Source organism: Diadema antillarum, unplaced genomic scaffold (genome assembly GCF_040938485.1).
Source record: "Diadema antillarum isolate AM-2024a unplaced genomic scaffold, OU_Dant_1.0 scf00000091, whole genome shotgun sequence".
Lineage (NCBI taxonomy): Eukaryota > Metazoa > Echinodermata > Echinoidea > Diadematoida > Diadematidae > Diadema > Diadema antillarum.
Window position 1 is genome coordinate 614610 of NW_027270980.1, and position 19972 is coordinate 634581.

The 19972-nt window shown below is 41.5% G+C and overlaps 1 protein-coding gene across 1 annotated transcript; it reads right to left on the reverse strand.

Moving 5' to 3' along the window:
- Positions 1 to 3271: 3271 nt before the first annotated feature.
- On the reverse strand, positions 3272 to 18802 carry LOC139718209 (pinopsin-like). The gene is made up of 5 exons (XM_071629688.1): positions 18346 to 18802; positions 17841 to 18035; positions 13274 to 13407; positions 5439 to 5678; positions 3272 to 3670 (listed from the first exon to the last, which is right to left on the reverse strand). The coding sequence occupies exons 1-5, from the start codon at positions 18800 to 18802 to the stop codon at positions 3272 to 3274; spliced, it is 1425 nt and encodes a 474-aa protein (XP_071485789.1).
- Between the last annotated feature and the right edge of the window lie 1170 nt (positions 18803 to 19972).

The following is a 19972-nucleotide window of genomic DNA, read 5'->3' on the forward strand; positions in this document are numbered from 1 at the left end:
GAGCTCATAATATACTTTTCGTGGCTTCAACTTTGCAGTGTGCAAGGTGCCAGGGAAGGAAGAAACGTTATAGAAGTATATAAACCTACTAGTGTCAAAGAGGAATATCAATGATTATATTGACAAAAACAAATTCACTTCGATCCGTGGTCGATTTATTAATAGACTAGATTAACGGCAATTTCCATACACACAATGTCAGATACTTTCAATAAATCGAAACCAGTGAGAAGGACGATTTGTAATTTCTTGTGATTAGAGTTGCTCGTGGGAGAAATGGATGGCTCTTGTTCCTAAGGTTCTGTCATTTCCGTACTATTCTTTTCGATTCCCTGCCTTTTCCAGATTGTGTTGGATTTGCTGGGTGTGGTTGATTATCACTAGGTGTAACAATACGAAATGTTGAACACTCGATATCTCATTTAGCAGGGAATCCTTCCTGTTGACAAATATTCAACGCAGAATATTTAGCTAATTATCATTTTCCGTCGAAAGTGCTTAGTCACAACAGCCTTTATAGTTCGCAATCTGGGAGGAGGGGGGGGGGGCATTTTATGAAGCATTTTGGTCGGATATTTTTCTGACAAACTGTTACAAGCTAGCGAAATCCTTGCATCTGATTGGCTGAGAGCAAATTGTCCGACAACTTTGTCGGACAAAATGCTTCATTAAATGCCCCTTGGTCAGACTTCGAGTTAAAAGTTTCGGCGCTCCGGCCCTGCCGATTATGACATCACTGGGCAAGAGATTTTGTGCAAAGCGCATCTCTCTACCCATGGGTAAATGTGAACGCGTTATGAAGCTGAACGCCAATGCAGCTGAGTTTAGAATTTAGAATGTAAAAGTCGTGGAACGACAGACGTGCTGGACTGCCATATTTTTTACGCAGTAGAGCGTTTTGAACATTACGCCGTGGTGGAAAGGCACTTAAAATAACTACATGTATAACATCGATGAATATCATTCATTGAGAGTAATATTGCAGTACTATATAAATCTTATTTGCGTTAGGATGCACAAACACTCAAAAGGAGCATAAGAATGCAAATATTACAAAAGGCGACGCTGACTGTTACGACACGAATGCTTACAACGATGAAACATGATGCCAATTATCACTATTTTTATGATCATTAATATCATTATATCCATGAAATAGGAGTTGATCACGTGAGAAGGTCAAACCTTCAGAGCTAGCAATTAAGGCAGCGTATACATCAGACAACGATTAAAAAAATGTGACGCTCCTCTTGATACTTAGATCTTCTAACGAAGATTTTCACAAACATTTTTAAAGCGTTAGAGTTCAAGACTCTGAGGAGTATACAAACATAGGATATTATGCATCCTTGTGAAAACTTTGTCATTGTATGCAAGATATTGTATAATAATAGAATATTTTTTAATCATGTCAAAGTAAGTCCAGAGCAAAATAAGAACTTCTCAATGATATCGCTTTTATTGCATGGCAAGGGCTATTTTTTGCATTATGATTTGAAATACTCAATAATTTCTGATTATTTTCTTTGTTTTTGTGGCAGGTTTAATCGCAAATATCTGAAATCGTTGACAAGAGTGGAGAGAACTCCTTTTTTGCGATCAAAATATACACAATCATGTCCAATTTCATGTGATTCAGCACCAGCAATTGGCAATATATGGACGAGAGTTAAAGCTACTGTAGAAATGTGAGCAAAATATCATCTCAAAATCAACAATGAATATTTTGTACAAGTCTATTAGAGGCACAGTGTGACCAATATCACTGTGTTGCAAAAATATCAAAATAACTGTACAATTCTTTAACTTCAATATTTTTGTCCTATAGTGGTTGACACAGTCATTGTTCTGTATTTGAGGCTTTATTCTTGTCATAATTGTCAACTTTATCACCAACATAATGGTCATTCCCTCGCAGGAATGTCAAGCTGGTATGATGTCAAGCTGGTATGCAAGACCAGAATCTTGTCCAGAAATACAGGCAGACATCAAGAAGAACCGCCATTTAAAGAAAATGTGCTACCCGCTTTTCCTGGCTAGCTTGACTGAATCAGCAAGGGTTTCCTAGAAATCATATTACTTATAAAGCAGATTTTGGTGGAAATGTTCAATTACTCCGATTACAAATAAAAAAAAAGTGCACGTGGCATAGTGTGTCTTATAGATTCCTGCATTTGTCACAATAGAAACACAAGCTCATCAGTCATAATGTATAATGTAAACCAGAAAACTAGAATTCGCTAATGCTCTATTTATCCTTCTGGTGTCCTGGCATGTACAATGTTCTTCTCAGATCTGCTCTTTCATTTGCAGTCTTTCAAATTGTCATCATTTCTCATCGCCAAAGTCGATCTTTTGACAAATCATTTTCATCCTAGTTTCACGAAACTCCGTGCTATCTGGATAAACGATCATTTTATTTTTTCCAGCTTGGAAATCATTCTGTGTGTTTCTACAGACCAGTAGGTGGATTTTTCTTGCTGCCGGAGAAGCGTGCGCATTTAAAGGACAAGTTCACCTTCATAAACATAAGGATTGAGAGAATGTAGCAATATTAGTAGAACACATCATTGAAAGTTTGAGGAAAATCAGACAATCCGTTCAAAAGTTACGAATTTTTGAAATTTTTGTGCAGTACCCGCTGGATAAGAAGACTACTGCAGTGTATGAATAACTTAGATGTCACATGCGTACAACAATATAAGGAAAATATAAAGAGAATTTCACAAAATTCCATCTTTTGAAAAAAGTACACATTCCCATGACTCGTTACCGACAAATGTTATGGGTAATATCATTCCCCCTGCCTTTAGAAAGAGGCAAGTCAAGTGCTCTTTTATTATGCGAAAAAAGTGAAAATATGTTGAATTTTCTTTTACATTTTCTTTATACTGTTGTACGCATATGACTCACAAGCTGTAGTAGTCTCCTCATCCAGCGGTTCCAACACAAAAATTTTAAAAATTCATAACTTTTGCATCGATTGTCCAATTTTCCTCAAACTTTCACTGATGTGTTCTACTAATATTGTTGCATTTTCTCAATCCTTATGTTTATGAAGGTGAACTTGTCCTTTAAGAAGAGATCATGTTTACCTCAACCAAATGCCATCTGTATTGCCCATTTTGACTTCAAGAATACATAGGCCTACTACTGTTTGTAAGTTCTTTGTTCTTCCCACCAATACTTGCACATTCAACATCGATTGGATCTCTGTATCAGTAGCATTGTCACTTGCGGAGAAGAACTCCACTTCCAACTGTCGTCCAGTTCAATCAACCGGAGGAAGGCTCTCTACTTTATTCGACGCTCGTTTCGACACCTTCGACGCAGCCGTCGTCGACAAGGTCGTCGATCTGTCCGGAGCGCCGACTTCACAGCGCTTCACACTCTGAACCTTGGACGACAGCTCGAACACCGTCCCGCTCGCAGATTGGCAGCCGGTATTGTCCCCGTCCTCGGCCGCGTCACCGGCTTCGCCACACGACTGTGGTATGTCGGCCCTGGATGAGACGGTGGGGACGCTAGCTGATATGCGACGCCCTCGTCCCCGGTTCGTAGCCTCTCCGCCGGCGCGATTCCCGCGCTGACCCTGCCGCCCTTCACCGGAGTCTTCTCGGTCGAACGGATTTTCCCCGCAGAATATCATATCAATCAAGGCATCTTTAAACTATCGACATGATCAACAAAGACACACATGCACACACACATACATACATGCAAACAAACATACACAAGAGAGAGACAGAGATTAAGAGAGAGGGGGAGGGAGAGAGAAGATAATCTGTCATGAAAACAGTTTATGACATCCATAAAATTGCTGTAGGCACTGCAAAGACATAATTCTCTCTGACGCAAGCTGCTACCCATTAGAACCTTTGTCTCTTTATGTCAACTTACCGGCTAATCTTCACAGATTTATTCCCTCGATTTCCCCCATCCCATTAAAGGATGATACTGCATAAAGCTGGAGAAAAACTTATTTTCAGGATCTTATTAGTGACGCATTTCTCGAGGGTTACCTGAAATATGATGTGAAGCATTTGATTCTTTTTTTTTTCACTGACAAATCTTCAGTAAATTGATGCTGAAAGTAGCTTCAGAGTTGTCTCTACAACAACGCCCAGTTCTTATCAGATGAAATAGATTAAAAATATTTGATTTTGATTTGCACTGAGGGCTGTCCTAATGATAAGTTCCACCTTGATTCTGACAGAGGGTTAAAAAAACATATATGTGTATGTGCGTGTGTGTTACTGTATGTCTGTCTGTGTCGTTGTTGTTTTTGCTGTTGTTTTTTATAACCATGTTTTACTGGCACACTGCGTTCAACAAGTAGTGTCCCTAGGCGTAGCACTCTTATTCTCAATTTGTATCTCGTCTGTAGACTTTGATATGATTTATATTTTACAGTGACATGCTTTTATATTACCTACATTAAATTCAACAGCTTTAGCCGTATCTTTTTTGGGATTACGCTATTTCGAACATGAATTAATTTGAGTGATCAATGTTTTACGAGCTCTGCTTTACAATGGGTTATTCTTCTCTATCATCATATTTACTTCCCTGTCAGCCCTGAAAAGAATTCACTGTTTCTTCTTATCATTCAATTCATTTGTTCATACATTTTGTGATATTCTTTTATGATTTACCTTATACTAAACCCATTTCTTACAAATCAGGAAAAAAAAACTAATTTGAAATGTATTCTTTCTTTTATGTTTTACCAGTTTCTTGGTGAAAATTAATAAAAATTGAGTGAGATGTGAAGTGAAACGTTGAGGGTTGCCACTTCTGAGCATTTGAATGTTTCTGCAAGAGATTATATAGCGGTATATAAATGCTTCGGATCATCATCATCACTTCTTTGTTCCGACATAGACATTTCCACGTTGGTGCGCTCGCACTTAGTGAAATCATTGGACATGTTGACTATACTGACGGCTTTTACTTCAAAACCTTCCCTACATTATCATTATGTATGTTGAATAGGGACAACAACGCCTCCTTTACTTCTATCACATCCCCAAGGGAGTTGAGAAGACATAAAGCCTTTAAGAAACATGAATTTCACGTTAGATCTTAAAAATGCTACAAGATTTTGAAAAATTGTGAGCATTAAAACAATGATACAAGAAATAATTGTTAGGTAATATCGTTGGTTTCTTTGCTTTCGTCTCAAGATAATATTCACAATGACCTTATTGCCTCAGATCACACCGTTTATGAAGAAAATGTAATAACGTAATACCAGGCAAATAAGCAAGGATTTTCATTAGAATTTCCTGGCAAATAACCTTGCAACAAAACTTTTCTGAACACAGACATTGCATTTGTGATGTCCGTGACGTCAATATTGATCTAGGGGCCAACATTGGTGGTTGCGAAATGATGTTATCATTGACGTCATCTTATAATGTTTCATTGGTTTTCACCTGTTTGTTCATGAGAAAGTAGATGATGGGGTTATACACGGTGCAGAGTTTGGCGAAGAAGGAAGGCAATACGCCTGCGATCGGCCCCACTTTTGGATTCGTCCCGAAAGACACGTACAGGGAGAAGCCAGCGTAGGGACTCCATGCCACCAGGAAACACCCAACCATAAGTAACACCATCTTGGTGACTTTTCGTTCCGTTTTGGCATCCGATGACCGGGCAGCTGCAGTGCTCGAGATCTGCAATGGAAGCAGGCGAAAGAAAAAGAAGTAGTCCACAAGTGCTTGATTGCTTTCAGCACAATGATGAGGTATAAGAAACATTGGTTGCCCGTTCCTCTGTGTCTTGTCTCCTCTGAGACAAAACATTTTTGAAGTGTCCACCTTTGTTGCTTCTGGTTATCGAAGAGGATGTCAAAAATATCCCCTTTTCCCTAGAAACATGCAAAGATGTATTTACGATCACTTGAAAGAGGATAATGTCACTTTGAATAAATATTTTTAAAAAAAGACGACTTCCGAAATGTCAACGTTCAAATGTTAGGGCATTCTAAAACAAGAGCCTGATTATTGCAGGTTCACCTTCCACGCATTCTTGCAGACTATGATATGAGGAAAAATATTTTATCAAACTTGGGGCTTTAGGGGCCTCTATGGCCGTGTCGAGTTATATATTTTATCACACTTCTTATAATACCTGCCAAGTTTGTAGTTTGGCCATGGGTTTTTAAAAAAGAATATAAAGATGTATTGTGTGAGGCGCTACTACCTGGCAGCTCCACATTGGGCTCCTCAATTTCGGCTGCTTTTAGCCTTTTCTACTTTGAGATCTATCATGAGTTTTATATCAGGAGAAAGCTTGAAATTCACTGATCATCATGGGCTGCTGCACTCTCGGTGAAAGGACTCCTGGTTGGAGAATATCTTGGATCATTTTTCTGACTTTTCTGTGTATTTTGGACATAGGTGCACCAATCTCTTCAACAGCTTTCACACAACATGGACTTCAAACAATAGCATTCCAGAAGACGAGCTTTCACAATAGGTCAGTTCTGCACCACAAGTGGCCTAGTATTGTGCACCATCACCTTCATGGATTAGCCAGCTGTCAGGGAAGCAGTAAGCCGCCAAGTCTTTCACTGTCATCCTTTCATCTCTGTGGAGGTCTATTGAAGCTTACAATGACTTCTGGTCATTCAACCTCCCAACAGCAGAAGTTCACTTACACATCTACCCAGCTCTTTATGCTGAACAAGGACGAAGTGTTTAATAATGACCAAGCATGTCCTTTCCAGCTACATACATGCAGGTATATCACCAGCTTACACATCAGACAGACCCCATGCTTGCTGCATCCACCTACGTGTGATCCTGATGAGTATCGTGCTCTCCGAAGACGTACACGTAGGGGTTGCAAAGCTGGAACTAACAGAAGAAGGAGGATCCCTCAAAGTTTGATTCCAGTGCTTGTTGGTCATAGGAGACGGAGAAAACCTATCACTGCTCAAAGTAACTTTGAACCCTCGCAAAATAGGAGAGAGACCAGCTGCCAAGGTAATCTAGTAAAGATTTCAGGAAGCACAAAACGGATAATGAGAGAGCCAACAACCTCTTTCTGTTTGATCAACGCACGATCTCTCAGGAATAAAAGCAGTGAATTTCTTGACTTTGTTGTAGACAACAAGTTCGATGTAGTCAGCGTCTGTGAGACCTGGCTATCCACCGACGACGATGCTGTCATTGCAGAGCTTAGCCCCAGGGGGTACACCTTCAAGCATATTCCCAGGATAGGGAAACGTGGTGGTGGAGTTGGTTTCCTATATCGGAGTCATTTGAATGTCAAAGTTCATACACAGGTCAACAATTTCACGTCCTTTGAAATGATGCAGATGGATGTAATCGAGAACTCAAAGTCGATGCACTTGGTAGTTATCTACAGACCTCCCAGATCATCAGTTCCATTCACATGTTTCCTGGAAGAGTTTTCAAACTTATTGGACGATTGTCTCTTCAAACAATCTAGTCTGGTCATTGCTGGTGATTTCAACATTCATGTCGACACTTCTGCTCCTGATGCCAGAGAGTTGAATGATGTTCTTGACTCATATGGTCTACAGCAACATATCCAGCAGCCAACTCACATACGGGGCCATACTTTGGATCTGCTCATTTCACGAAAGGAAACTGATATAATCGTGCTTTCTGACGTCAATGTCATCGATGGTATTTCGGACCACTCAGCCATCACATGCCATCTTCATGTAAGAAGTCAGAAATCATCACGACAAACTGTTGTGTCCCGAAACATCCAGTCTGTAAAGGCCAGCTGCTTCATGGAGGATCTGGATAAAGCCTCACTGACGGATAAATGCATGTTGACCAATACAGACATTGCCGTCAACAACTACAACTCTATTCTTGAGGAGACTCTAAGTAAGCATGCTCCTGTCCGACAGCGTTCTGTAATTGTTCGTCCAAACACTGAATGGTACACGCAAGAAATCGCAGAAGCAAAACTGTTACGTAGGCAACATGAGAGAAAATGGCGATCGTCCAAGCTCGAAATACATCGACAACTGTATCGCCAACAATGTCAACGTGTTCAATCTTTGATTCGTACAGCGAAGAGGGAATACAACTCAGAACGAATCAAGGATTGCTCTGGAGACTCAAAACGACTGTTCAAAATTGCAAGTGATCTTCTGAACAGAAAGCAGAAATCACCTCTTCCAACACATACGTCTGCTTTGGATCTGGCCTCACGTTTCAACAAGTTCTTCACCAATAAGGTTGATGCTATACGTGCATCATTGCCAGATGTTAGAAGACCTTCTGGAGCGCGTCAAACTGCTACAGTAATGGACACTCTGACTGCTACCAATGAAGATGAAGTCCGAAGGATCTTGTCAGGGTCACCTGCGAAATCTTGCAAATTAGATCCTATCCCAACATCTCTTCTGAAGAAGTGTTTTTCTGCCATTGTTCCTGCCATGACAAACATCATCAACACCAGCCTCGCAACTGGAGTAGTTCCTGCAGATCTGAAGAGAGCTATTGTTCGTCCGACACTAAAGAAACCAGGAATGGACACTGAGTCTCTTCAGAGTTTCCGCCCAATCTCCAACTTGTCATATCTCTCCAAAGTCTTGGAGCGTGTCGCTTTCTCTCAACTTTCAGAATATCTGTATGATAACATGCTACTTGACAGCCATCAATCTGCATATCGGCCAAACCACAGCGTGGAAACACTCTTGACCAACTTAGCAGATGATGTACTACAGCAGATGGATAGGGGAAACGTTACAGCTCTAATTCTCCTCGACATGTCGTCGGCATTCGACACTGTTGACCACGACATTCTCCTAGACCAACTTTTTTCTTTGGGAGTCAGTGGGACAGCCCTGCGTTGGTTTACCTCATATCTGACAAATCGTCGTCAAAGTGTGATCATTGGTGATGCCTTGTCCCAAGAAAGTAGTCTGATTTATGGCGTTCCCCAAGGTTCGGTAGGAGGCCCCCTCCTATTCTCCCTGTATCTGCAGCCTATTGGTTCCATCATCAAGAGTCATGGCATCGGCTACCACTGCTACGCCGATGACATACAGCTCTATGTGTCATTTCCTCCAACCTCCACCTCGATGTCATTAGCTGTAAGACGCCTTGAAGCTTGCATCAAAGACATCCACGAATGGATGTGTGCATCTGGTCTAAAACTGAATCAGCAGAAGACAGAGGTTATTGTTCTGGGCTCAAAGCAAATGCTCGGCAAAGTTGACATGAAGGACCTTGGCATCCACGTTGGTGATAACGTCGTCTACCCATCCCCCCAGACTCGCAATTTAGGCGTTATCTTCGATGTCAATATGTCTTTCAATGCCCATGTTTCTCACATATCAAGATCCATAAGATACCAACTTCGCAACCTTAGCTTCATTCGTAGTTATCTGACCAGAAGTGCAACAGAACAGCTTGTCCACGCTCTCATCTCCTCTCGCCTTGACTTTTGTAACTCTCTCCTCCTCGGCCTTTCCCAACGACAGCTCTCCAAACTTCAACGCCTCCAAAACTCTGCAGCTCGACTTGTCACCCTCACTAAGAAATCCTGTCACATAACTCCCGTTCTTCAGTCACTTCACTGGTTACAAGTTGAAAAGCGTATCATCTTCAAAGTTCTCTTACTGGTTTACCACACAGTCCATGGATCCTCGCCACTCTACCTCCAGAACTCCATACATTTATATCAACCCCCTCGTAGACTCCGTTCAGCTGGTACTTCACTTCTTCATGTTCCTCGATCCTCTCACTCTTGGGGAGACCACAGCTTTTCCCACGCCGGTCCTTCTCTCTGGAACAATCTTCCCCTTTCTCTTCGTCAGGCTTCCTCAACCAATTCCTTTAAGCAACTCCTCAAAACACATCTGTTTAATTCCAAATCGTGAATGAACGTGATTGTTATAATTGAGTCGTTTTGTACACTGTATAAGTTACTGTATAATTTGTACATGAAGGGTTTTTCTTATGTTCTGAGATTGATTTCGTTATGTATAGTAAGCATCTTGTTTTTGTTTGTTTTTCATTCGCTATTTCATATGTAAGAGCGCCATGAGCATCATCATTGATGGACTTTCAGCGCTTTATAAGAGGCCACTATTATTATTATTATTATTAAAACGAATCCCAGATTTGGTCCCAGTTCCGAGGGGGCAATCCTTGATCTGCCATGAACAAATCTATAAGTGCACTCAATTCACTCAGAACATTGTGGTTCTTTAGAAGATTTTTAAAAGCTTCTAGAAAAGATTTGCAAAGATTCTCTCTCTAACCTGGGAGCTTTGCCCTCTTCCCCTCCCCTGGGCATGATGCAGGTTTGAACATAATATTGAGATACTATCATCCTAAGGATGCTACCTGCCAAGTTTGGAGAAAATCCGTTCCGGGGTTTTCAAGAAGAAGCTGAAATGTCATGCACTACAGATGACGGACGACGGACGCTAGACGATGAATTACCGCACTAGGTCCACAAAAAAAAAAAAAAAAATTGAGCCTCTGGCTCAGATGAGCTAAAAAAAAAAAGCAACGTTACAAGAAACTTACCTGAGTTGATGGAATCAATACCATGCAGGACTGCTGTTAAGTCGCCTTGAATTTCTGAAAAAGCTGTTTTTCCCGTGGTCAACATTGATACACCAGGGAAACTGATATTAAAGGCCCTGTCACAACTTTCCAGGCAAGCCTTGCATGTGATTTGTGGAGAGCAATTTTTGCTCCCCGGAGATCTCCGCAGATGGTCTGCACATGACAGTACCTAGCACGTATTTCGTCCGTAGTCGCTCGGAGGTGCGCACGCAAATCCGATTTACCCGCAGCCAAGTTTTGAGCATGACCAAAACTTTTCCGGGTGAGTCCCGGGGATTGCCTGCAGAGGTTCACGCAGAACACCAGCAGGGGCCACGTACCTACCGCAGTTCACAGGCAGTTGACCCGCTTGATGCAAGTAAGTTGCTCGTGGATCTATGCTTTTGCGCCGGAAGCGCGTGTCATCTGCATGACTTTCTGTGGGACAATTGCCATATCAATTCCTTAAGGCCGTGTCACACCAGCCTTGCGTGCGACTTCCGAAGAATATTTTTGCTATCCGGAGGTCCCCGCAGATGACCCGCACATGACAGTACCTAGCATGTATCTCAAAAGTAGTTACCCGGAGGTGCGCACGCTGGCTCTATTTACCCGCTGCCAAAAAAGGCCCTGTCACACCAGCTAGGCGGGCTTATTGCGTATGGGGATTTTTCAGCACGTAGAATAATTTCTGCGGCCGGACAAGGTTTAGGGCAAGTTTGGCGTGGGTATTACATGATAAACGCGTGATACCTAAGTCCTTCTTGCGTGTATTCCGTTGAACTGCATGTCAGGTGCGTGGGTGTCACGTGATAGCTTCGTGATAGCTTCTTTTATGTCAGTTACGGGCGACATACGGGCTCTGCGAAGTACCTGCGCCACAACTGCGTGTTATCTGCGTACTAGTCGCCTGCGAGGTGAGTGCTAGCCTGAATAATAGGCTGGTTCGAGTGGATGGGCAAACAATCATTTGTCAACTAGCTTTCAAGAAGTGAAGATGCCCCGTAGACGGAAAGTGCACAAGGGCAGAGAACGTCCAGTGGATGGACAGCCACAAAGCCCGGAAGATTATAAACAGCAAATGCATCAAATTGCTGCTGAAGTCCATGCGGCGGATGAAGTCCTGTCCGAAAGGGACCAGGTAGTCCTCGACGCCACAAAGGACAGAGGACAAAGAAGAGAATGAGCCCACAAATGGCACGCACTCCCTTCACATAGGCATAGATCAGCGGGCAACTTACCTACTTCAAGTGGGTCAAATGCCTGTGAATTGCGGCGGCTACGGCCCTCCTACGGGTGTTCTGCGTGGAACTCTTCGGGCAATCCTCGCGACTCATCCGCAAATAGTTTTGGTCATGCTCAAAACTTTGCTGCTGGAAAATTGGACTAGCGTGCGCACCTACGGGCAACTAAGGACGAGATAAGTGCTAGGTACTGTCAAGTTCGGGCCAACTGCGGAGAGCTCCGGGTAGCAAATTAGTTTCCCCGTAAGTCAAGCCGCAAAACTTCCCCAAATACGGTAAGACAAGGTCTTGAGCATGCTCAAAACTTGTTCCGGAAGATTCACGGGAGTTGCCCGTAGAGGTACGCGCAGAACACAAGTAGGAAACCCTTACCGGTAGCACCTCACAGGCAACTCCAAAGCAGGTACTTCGCAAACCCGGTAAGTCGCTCGTAACAGAAAATGGATCGGTTTCAAAGCTCTCACGCGAGTCACACGGAACGCACGCAAGTAGAAGCTAAGTAGCACGCGTCTAGTAAGTAAGAAACAAGTGCGAAAATTGCAAACATTCTTGTCCGCCCGCGGAAAATCTTCTACGTGCTTTAAACTACCTCCTCGTCACAAGCCCGCGTAGCTTGCCCGGACAGGTGTGACACCGCCTTTAAGAGGAATTCCTTCACCGAGTTGTCAGCTCTCACTCGCCACACATGTGCCTACACGCAGGTCAAACGGAATGGACGTGAGTAGAACGTAAGTAGCACGGGTCCAGCAGGTAAGACGCATGCGAAACTCGCCTAAATTCTTGTCCGCATGCAAAACTCGCCTAAATTCTTGTCCGCCTGCAAAAGTTGTCCTGCGTGCTCGAAAATCCCCACACGCATCAAGCCAAAGTATCTTGCCCGGAAAGATGTGACAGGGCCAAAACTTGGTTGCATGTGGGTAAAGAGGACTTGCGTGCGCAACTCCGGGTAACTACGGGTGAGATACGTGCTAGGTACTGTCATGATGTGCGGGTAATCTGCTTGGACCAAAAATTGTTCTTCGCAACTCGCACGCAAGGCTTGCCCGGAAAGGTGTGACACGGCCTTTATATATTACTTTTTTTTACAAAACTCCACCTTAATCTCCCTCTCCTTATTCGTCCAGCATTGTACTATTTTCACTTCTACCACCACCACTATGGTTAATACATCTACTACTTGAATTTTAACCATTTTTATAACTATTCCTAAACTAGTCATTACCACCACAATACGGCCAAGAATAATTTTGCTTCTATGTTTTCTTCCTTCTCTTGCTCTCCCTAGACCTGAGTTTTTGTTGTATCTGCCCATAATGATGATGAGAATTATGGTAATAATGATGATAATTTAAAAAGAAGGGGTTCCTGATACATTCTGTCCAGATAATAAGCCATCTTCTAGGAAATGTCCGCTCCAGACGTGCGAGAGGAACATAATAGCAGCGAATAGTGATTGTCATGTATCGAAATGCGTACCTTAGCAACAGCATAGATGAGAAGGGCATATGATGCGATGATGAGGAACAAGGGAATAGCCAGGATGCCGATGAAAATGAAGACGATGTAGGCCGAGTCCCCTGGCTTCTTTGAATTCCAGGCGATGCCGCAGGCTGTTGAAGTGCACGAGATAAGTGAAATGATCGGTATTATATCGGGTGTACAGAAGAGCGCGAGCCTTAACTGTCGTGGAAACCGTGTGAGATTTTACCAAGGAACTTCAACACCAAAGTACCACCTACTTACTAATTAAGTTAGTCTCCCTTTCCCTCTCCCTCTCCCTCTCCTTCTTTCGTACCCATTTAGTACCTATCCATAATCTCTCTCTTTGTCTGTTTGCTTCATAGTTCTCCTTTTTTTGTATGTGTGTGTGTGTGTGTGTGTGGGGGGGGGGGTGACATGTTCATTGAAAAAAAGCAAGGCGCAAAGTTCTAATGAAACGGGTAAACTCTCAATGACTACTGATATGAAGAACGGATCAGTCGCCTTCCAGAGCTGTCATAGAGTTTCATGTTTCCTTGGAAATGTTAATAATTACATGCTTTTTCCAGCTGCTGGACCTCTCTAAACTTCGTCTTTCGCAAGAATTCGGCCAATCCCCTTTATGATATGTTAATTCAGGCGGGGTTTTCATTCGTCTTGATGTATAGCCACATTTCCAGTGCAGTGAGCATCTTTTTCTTTTACTTTACAGGAGCAGGTCCAATGAAGGAGAATGTCACTAGACGTTTCTAGAGGTAAGAAAGAAAAAGCGGGTTCGCAATTCTCTGGGTATAGGTGATCTGCTATACGGAGTATTTCATCATTGTTCGTAACGGGTGGTAAGTGGTTTATATTCAGATCTTTAACGCATCCCTACCGAATCCTTCCTCCCCACCTATGCCAGTAATGACTTTTGCCATCCAACGTTACCTTCCTTACCCTTTCTAAAGATCATGCGACATCATTGATCCGTCGTTTAATGTCAATATTTAGCATCTACTGCTCTTGGACATTATTTTGACATGCTTTACGGAACAAAACCCGGGGTATAGGGGACCGACATAAATCATACTAACTGTTTTCACGCACAAGTGGTTCAAAACCACTAAATATGTACAATTTAGTGAAATACTTGTCGCAATAGTTTTACCAAAGAAAAAATAAAGCAACGACCAATTGTCATAAGTTTCGGGTAATAGTTACCGTTAGTACATTGTTAACTAGAACTGCCGAGAATTTGAACATCCAGTTATGATTCTTTCGGAAGTTATGCATTCATAAAGATGGTAAACCCGCCAAAAACAGCATGTCGCAAATTAATAGTTTTGCCGATATGTTACTATTATGCAAATGGAAGCATGATCTTTTTTCATTAAAACTTGTTCTAAGGCAAATTAAACCATTTGCCTACACGCTAGAATAAAAAGAAATATTATGGAAAACTATTCAGTTTAATTATTTTACAAGTCAAATTTGTCGCAAAGGCCTGTGAAACATACGTTACCATGATTTCAAGTTTTCCTTTAAAACATTCCCTGGGGTTGAAATTGTGAATTATCCGTCCTAAAAACTTAGAAAATGTCTCGTCCAATGCTGTAAACAATAGTTGTGCCACCTGGTTATCTGCTGCAGAGAAAAAGCTTCAAGCACTAACATGTTTCAGACCGTATGGTTAAGAAATGAAACATACGTTACCACCGCTATGGAAAATTAAAAATGAATATTTTACAAGGAAGATACCAAACATAGGCATACGGTACCCCAATCTCTCCACTGAGTTTTCAATTATGAGCCATTACTAATCGCTTGAAAAAGTCACATCGAAGGTCAGATGTAACTTACGTTACCGAAACATACGTTACCCCCGAAAAAATAATCTTAATTAGATTCACTAACATTGCAACCATTCATCGATAAAAAGTGGCATCTAGAGCCATCTTACTCCATAGTTGCTTAGAAACAGTCCTTGCGACAAAATGGCGCATCACGTTGTCGACTCACATGGAATGGACTGCACGAGATCTTTCTCAGTATGTGAGCGAACGGTATATATATTTTCAAAGTCATGTTTAGCGTAATTACATTCAAATATTGGTACTTTTTTTACTATAAGCAAGTACTTTAGTGTTTGTTTTGTCGAGGAGAATAACAAGTTTACATCTCACTCAGATATTTATACAACATTAAGGAACCTGAACATAGGGTCAATATTGTAACGTAGGTTTCACTTAAGGTAACGTAGGTTTCAATTTTACATCTGCATGTTATACACTGTCGTACTTTTCACCAAAACTTTATCCTAAAAGAGACTAATATCCATAAATAAACAGATGAAAAACATATTTCAATTTTAGGCTTGCACTAACCATTCTTTTTGGCGATAATCATTGTCAATGAGGCCCTGTATACCTTGGTAACGTAGGTTTCAATCACTCTAAATCAATCCAATATGTACGTTAATGATATATATGAATGATGAAAATAATGGTTTTCATTTTAATTATCATATCATTTACTTCAAAGTTATAGTGATTGTAGCCTATCAAATTCATTATGTGACACTTCATTTCTTGTAATTAGAGGTAACGTAGGTTACGTAATTATGTAAAAATATCTTATTACTGATAAAGAAAATGATCAAATTTGGCTTTGATCGGAGAAACATCGGATTGTTCATGAAGGCATCTTAAAGTCATTCTATAACCGCCAGTGGATCAAGTTTCTCAGGCTGCTAACAAGAGATCATACGTGCTTTTGTTTTCGATCGGCTTTTAACCTGGTTTGCGGCTAAAACTGAAAATTTCATATTTGTATGGCCCTCTTGTGTCAATTTCGTGGACAGTGTGGCGCCAACCTTAACATACGTTACTTAATCAAAGCGACACTCAAAACGATAACTCAAGCCGTGTTTTTTTTTTTCATTTCGATACATACTGCATATTCGAACAATGTGTTGGTACATGCTTGTTTGTTTGTTTGTTTGTTCATTTTCCATCTGAGAAGACGGTTGGATAGCCCATATTCAGCTATGCTAAGCTGGTCTTCCATGGGGTCCAGTTGGATGTTAGGCGGGACCACTTCACCGGATTAAACACACTGCTCTTTGCGATGAATGAATGAATACGGTACCCCAATCTCTCCACTGAGTTTTCAATTATGAGCCATTACTAATCGCTTGAAAAAGTCACATCGAAGGTCAGATGTAACTTACGTTACCGAAACATAGTTACGTTACCCCCGAAAAAATAATCTTAATTAGATTCACTAACATTGCAACCATTCATCGATAAAAAGTGGCATCTAGAGCCATCTTACTCCATAGTTGCTTAGAAACAGTCCTTGCGACAAAATGGCGCATCACGTTGTCGACTCACATGGAATGGACTGCACGAGATCTTTCTCAGTATGTGAGCGAACGGTATATATATTTTCAAAGTCATGTTTAGCGTAATTACATTCAAATATTGGTACTTTTTTTTACTATAAGCAAGTACTTTGGTGTTTGTTTTGTCGAGGAGAATAACAAGTTTACATCTCACTCAGATATTTATACAACATTAAGGAACCTAAACATAGGGTCAATATTGTAACGTAGGTTTCACTTAAGGTAACGTAGGTTTCAATTTTTGCAGTATGGATTTTCTTATTACTCTGTTAAGGGAATCTTATCATTACTCCTTGGGTTCCAAGAGGTCAAAATGGGAAAATCACGAGCCAAGATTCAGGCCGATTACTGAAGAATGCCATGTTTACGACGTATCAATATGAGACCATTCGGATACGAAGTATCTTCTTCAGGCGTCACACTGTCCTGATCGATGTTGGACAAAGATGAACACACGATAAAGAAAATGATTAAATTTGGCTTTGATCGGAGAAACATCGGATTGTTCATGAAGGCATCTTAAAGTCATCCTATAACCGCCAGTGGATCAAGTTTCTCAGGCTGCTAACAAGAGATCATACGTGCTTTTGTTTTCGATCGGCTTTTAACCTGGTTTGCGGCTAAAACTGAAAATTTCATATTTGTATGGCCCTCTTGTGTCAATTTCGTGGACAGTGTGGCGCCAACCTTAACATACGTTACTTAATCAAAGCGACACTCAAAACGATAACTCAAGCCGTGTTTTTTTTTTTTCATTTCGATACATACTGCATATTCGAACAATGTGTTGGTACATGTTTGTTTGTTTGTTTGTTCATTTTCCATCTGAGAAGACGGTTGGATAGCCCATATTCAGCTATGCTAAGCTGGTCTTCCATGGGGTCCAGTTGGATGTTAGGCGGGACCACTTCACCGGATTAAACACACTGCTCTTTGCGATGAATGAATGAAACGAGATCTTTTACGCGCATGAGATGTGACTCTCTCACACACGGGACCTCCGTTTTATGTCCTACCTGAGGGACAGAATGTTTTGCCTCTTGCTAGAGGGGACGGTATAATTAACACAACATTGCATTCAGACACACACAAAATGAGATGGAGTGAACCGTTTAGCGAAAATCTGTATTAAAGGAAAACTCCCTATTGTGAATGGCCCTTAGGTTTGTCGTTACTCACCTGTTCCCGGTCCTTCGTATGTGAACGAACTCCAGCCGAAGAACGGCGGTAGACACATGACAAGAGAGTAGAGCCAGGTCAGGCAAATTAGGGCAGCGGCCATGCTATGGGTCAGTTTCTGTGCCGTGAATGGCCGCACTACCAGTAGACAACGGTGCATGGACACCAGGGCAAGAATCACAATTTGCTCGCAACCTGTAATCAAAAGGGTCAATTGACATCGTGTAAGTCAAGTCATAACGAGACAAAGTCGCTATAGAGCTGACTGACATTACTGTGCTTAATTTTGCACACTTATAAATGTGTCAGTGACCTTGAGTTTCTTACTGCACGTTTATGCATCTAATGTTGTTTCTTTCCTTTCTTTCGTTGTTGTTGTTTTTCCCATAGTTATATCGATGTTTTTTTCATTTGTGATTATTAAGGCACCAGCAGTGCAGAGAGATCATAACACTCGGTGTCAAGGGTATCGTGTCAGAACGGGTGGTCTTAGGTTCCCACTTACCTGCAACCATGACCAAAAATGCATACAAGGTGCAACCAAGGTCGCCATACAGCCATCGGCCGGCCACGTTGGAGGCGAAGGTGAATGGTGAGGCAAGGCATGACACGATCAGGTCACTGAGGCTGACGTTGAAGAGGAAGCTGTTGATTGGGATCCGGAGCGACGAGTATCGAAAGAAGAGCACGATCACGATGCCGTTGTTCAATATTCCGAAGATGGTTAATAAACCCGTGTAGACGGCCAGAAAGTCGTAGGTGGAGCGTGAGACGGGCACCACCAGGGTGCTTGGACCAACGGTCGTCTCGTTGACGAGGTCGGTGACAGAGCGCATCGCGGAAATCATGTGTAGCATCGACGCAGAGTTCAGCGAAGGAGACGTGTGACCCTGGCTCGAGGAAAGGGCATCGAATCGTGGAAGTGATTCAACTTCTAATGAACTCGTGACCGACGTGTTCATGGCTCATGACATCGGGTAGAGTGCTACCCTGTGACAGGAATGAAATGAATCAGGGGAAAACAAGTTATTACATGTATGGCCTAGGTTATAATCTTGCTTCATACCATTATGCTATAATGTATCATTCATGAAGAAAAAGAAAAGAAATTTTGCTACTTCGGAGGAAAAGAAACGGTGAATATAGCGTATTATGCAACTGGCAGATTCTAGTTCATGATCACAATGATGAGTAGATGTAACTCAGGCAATGATAGTGTTCACAGAATTCTAGGGTTCGACATCAATAAGAGCGTAAGTATGTAATGGATAACTATACAATTCCTGGAATTATAGACTAGAAATTCTTGCATGTTCATGTCACTAATCATGAAATTTGAACCAAATTACAAACTCCTATCAAACAAAACAGAATAAACATGGTTCCGCTAAAATTTTGTTTAAAAAAGATCAGCGAAATGCTTAACTTTATGTGTGTTTGTGCATAACTAATTAGACGAAACGATTATGTATGTTCTTTTTTCCCTGGAAAGTCTCATCATTAAAGGTTTTTACGAGATACACATTAAAAATTGAAAAAACACATATTGGTCCATGGGTAGCAACATCACTCAAACCCACTACTCATTATCATACGATACTTTCCTATTATTGTAAAAAAAAAAAAAAAAAAAAACCTTTAATAATTGTAAAATGAAAACATGTAAATGCAGGCAATCCTACAAGTCGTATCGAAAATAATGGATTGATAACCCATGACCTATACTTAAATGGCAGGCACTCGCTGAAGAGACGCCACTGCATGCGGTTGTATAGACCGCATCTCTCCGCATGCCAAATGTAACCAATAATGAATCGCTTCTCAAGTTTCGGAGAAAGGTATTGTTCACTCTGTATTATTGGCTTTTATATAGAATGTAATGGCGTTTTGCAGCGTTGAATTTTCGATCGCTTCTCGAGATATTAAACACTCTGGTCTATGCTGATGTTCTGACAGTGATTTGAAGCATGTTAAAACTGGCCTGAACACAAAAGGAAATAGCTGAATGCAAAAACAAATAAAACCACAATAGAATCCTCTCGGGAAAAAGAAATGGCCGGAATAGGATGAAAGAAACTGGCGCTGACAGAAGGAGTACAAGGGTATTCAGCTATCAAAGTCAAGTGAGGAAG

What these genes read in the sequence shown, in the direction of transcription:
- LOC139718209 (XM_071629688.1), bottom strand. Translation starts at nt 18,802, where the DNA reads ATGAACACGTCGGTCACGAGTTCATTAGAAGTTGAATCACTTCCACGA. An exon ending in ATTTTTGGTCATGGTTGCAG is followed by an intron (nt 18,036 to 18,345) that starts GTAAGTGGGAAC and finishes TTTTGATTACAG; the next exon opens with GTTGCGAGCAAATTGTGATT. An exon ending in ATACGAAGGACCGGGAACAG is followed by an intron (nt 13,408 to 17,840) that starts GTGAGTAACGAC and finishes GCACTTCAACAG; the next exon opens with CCTGCGGCATCGCCTGGAAT.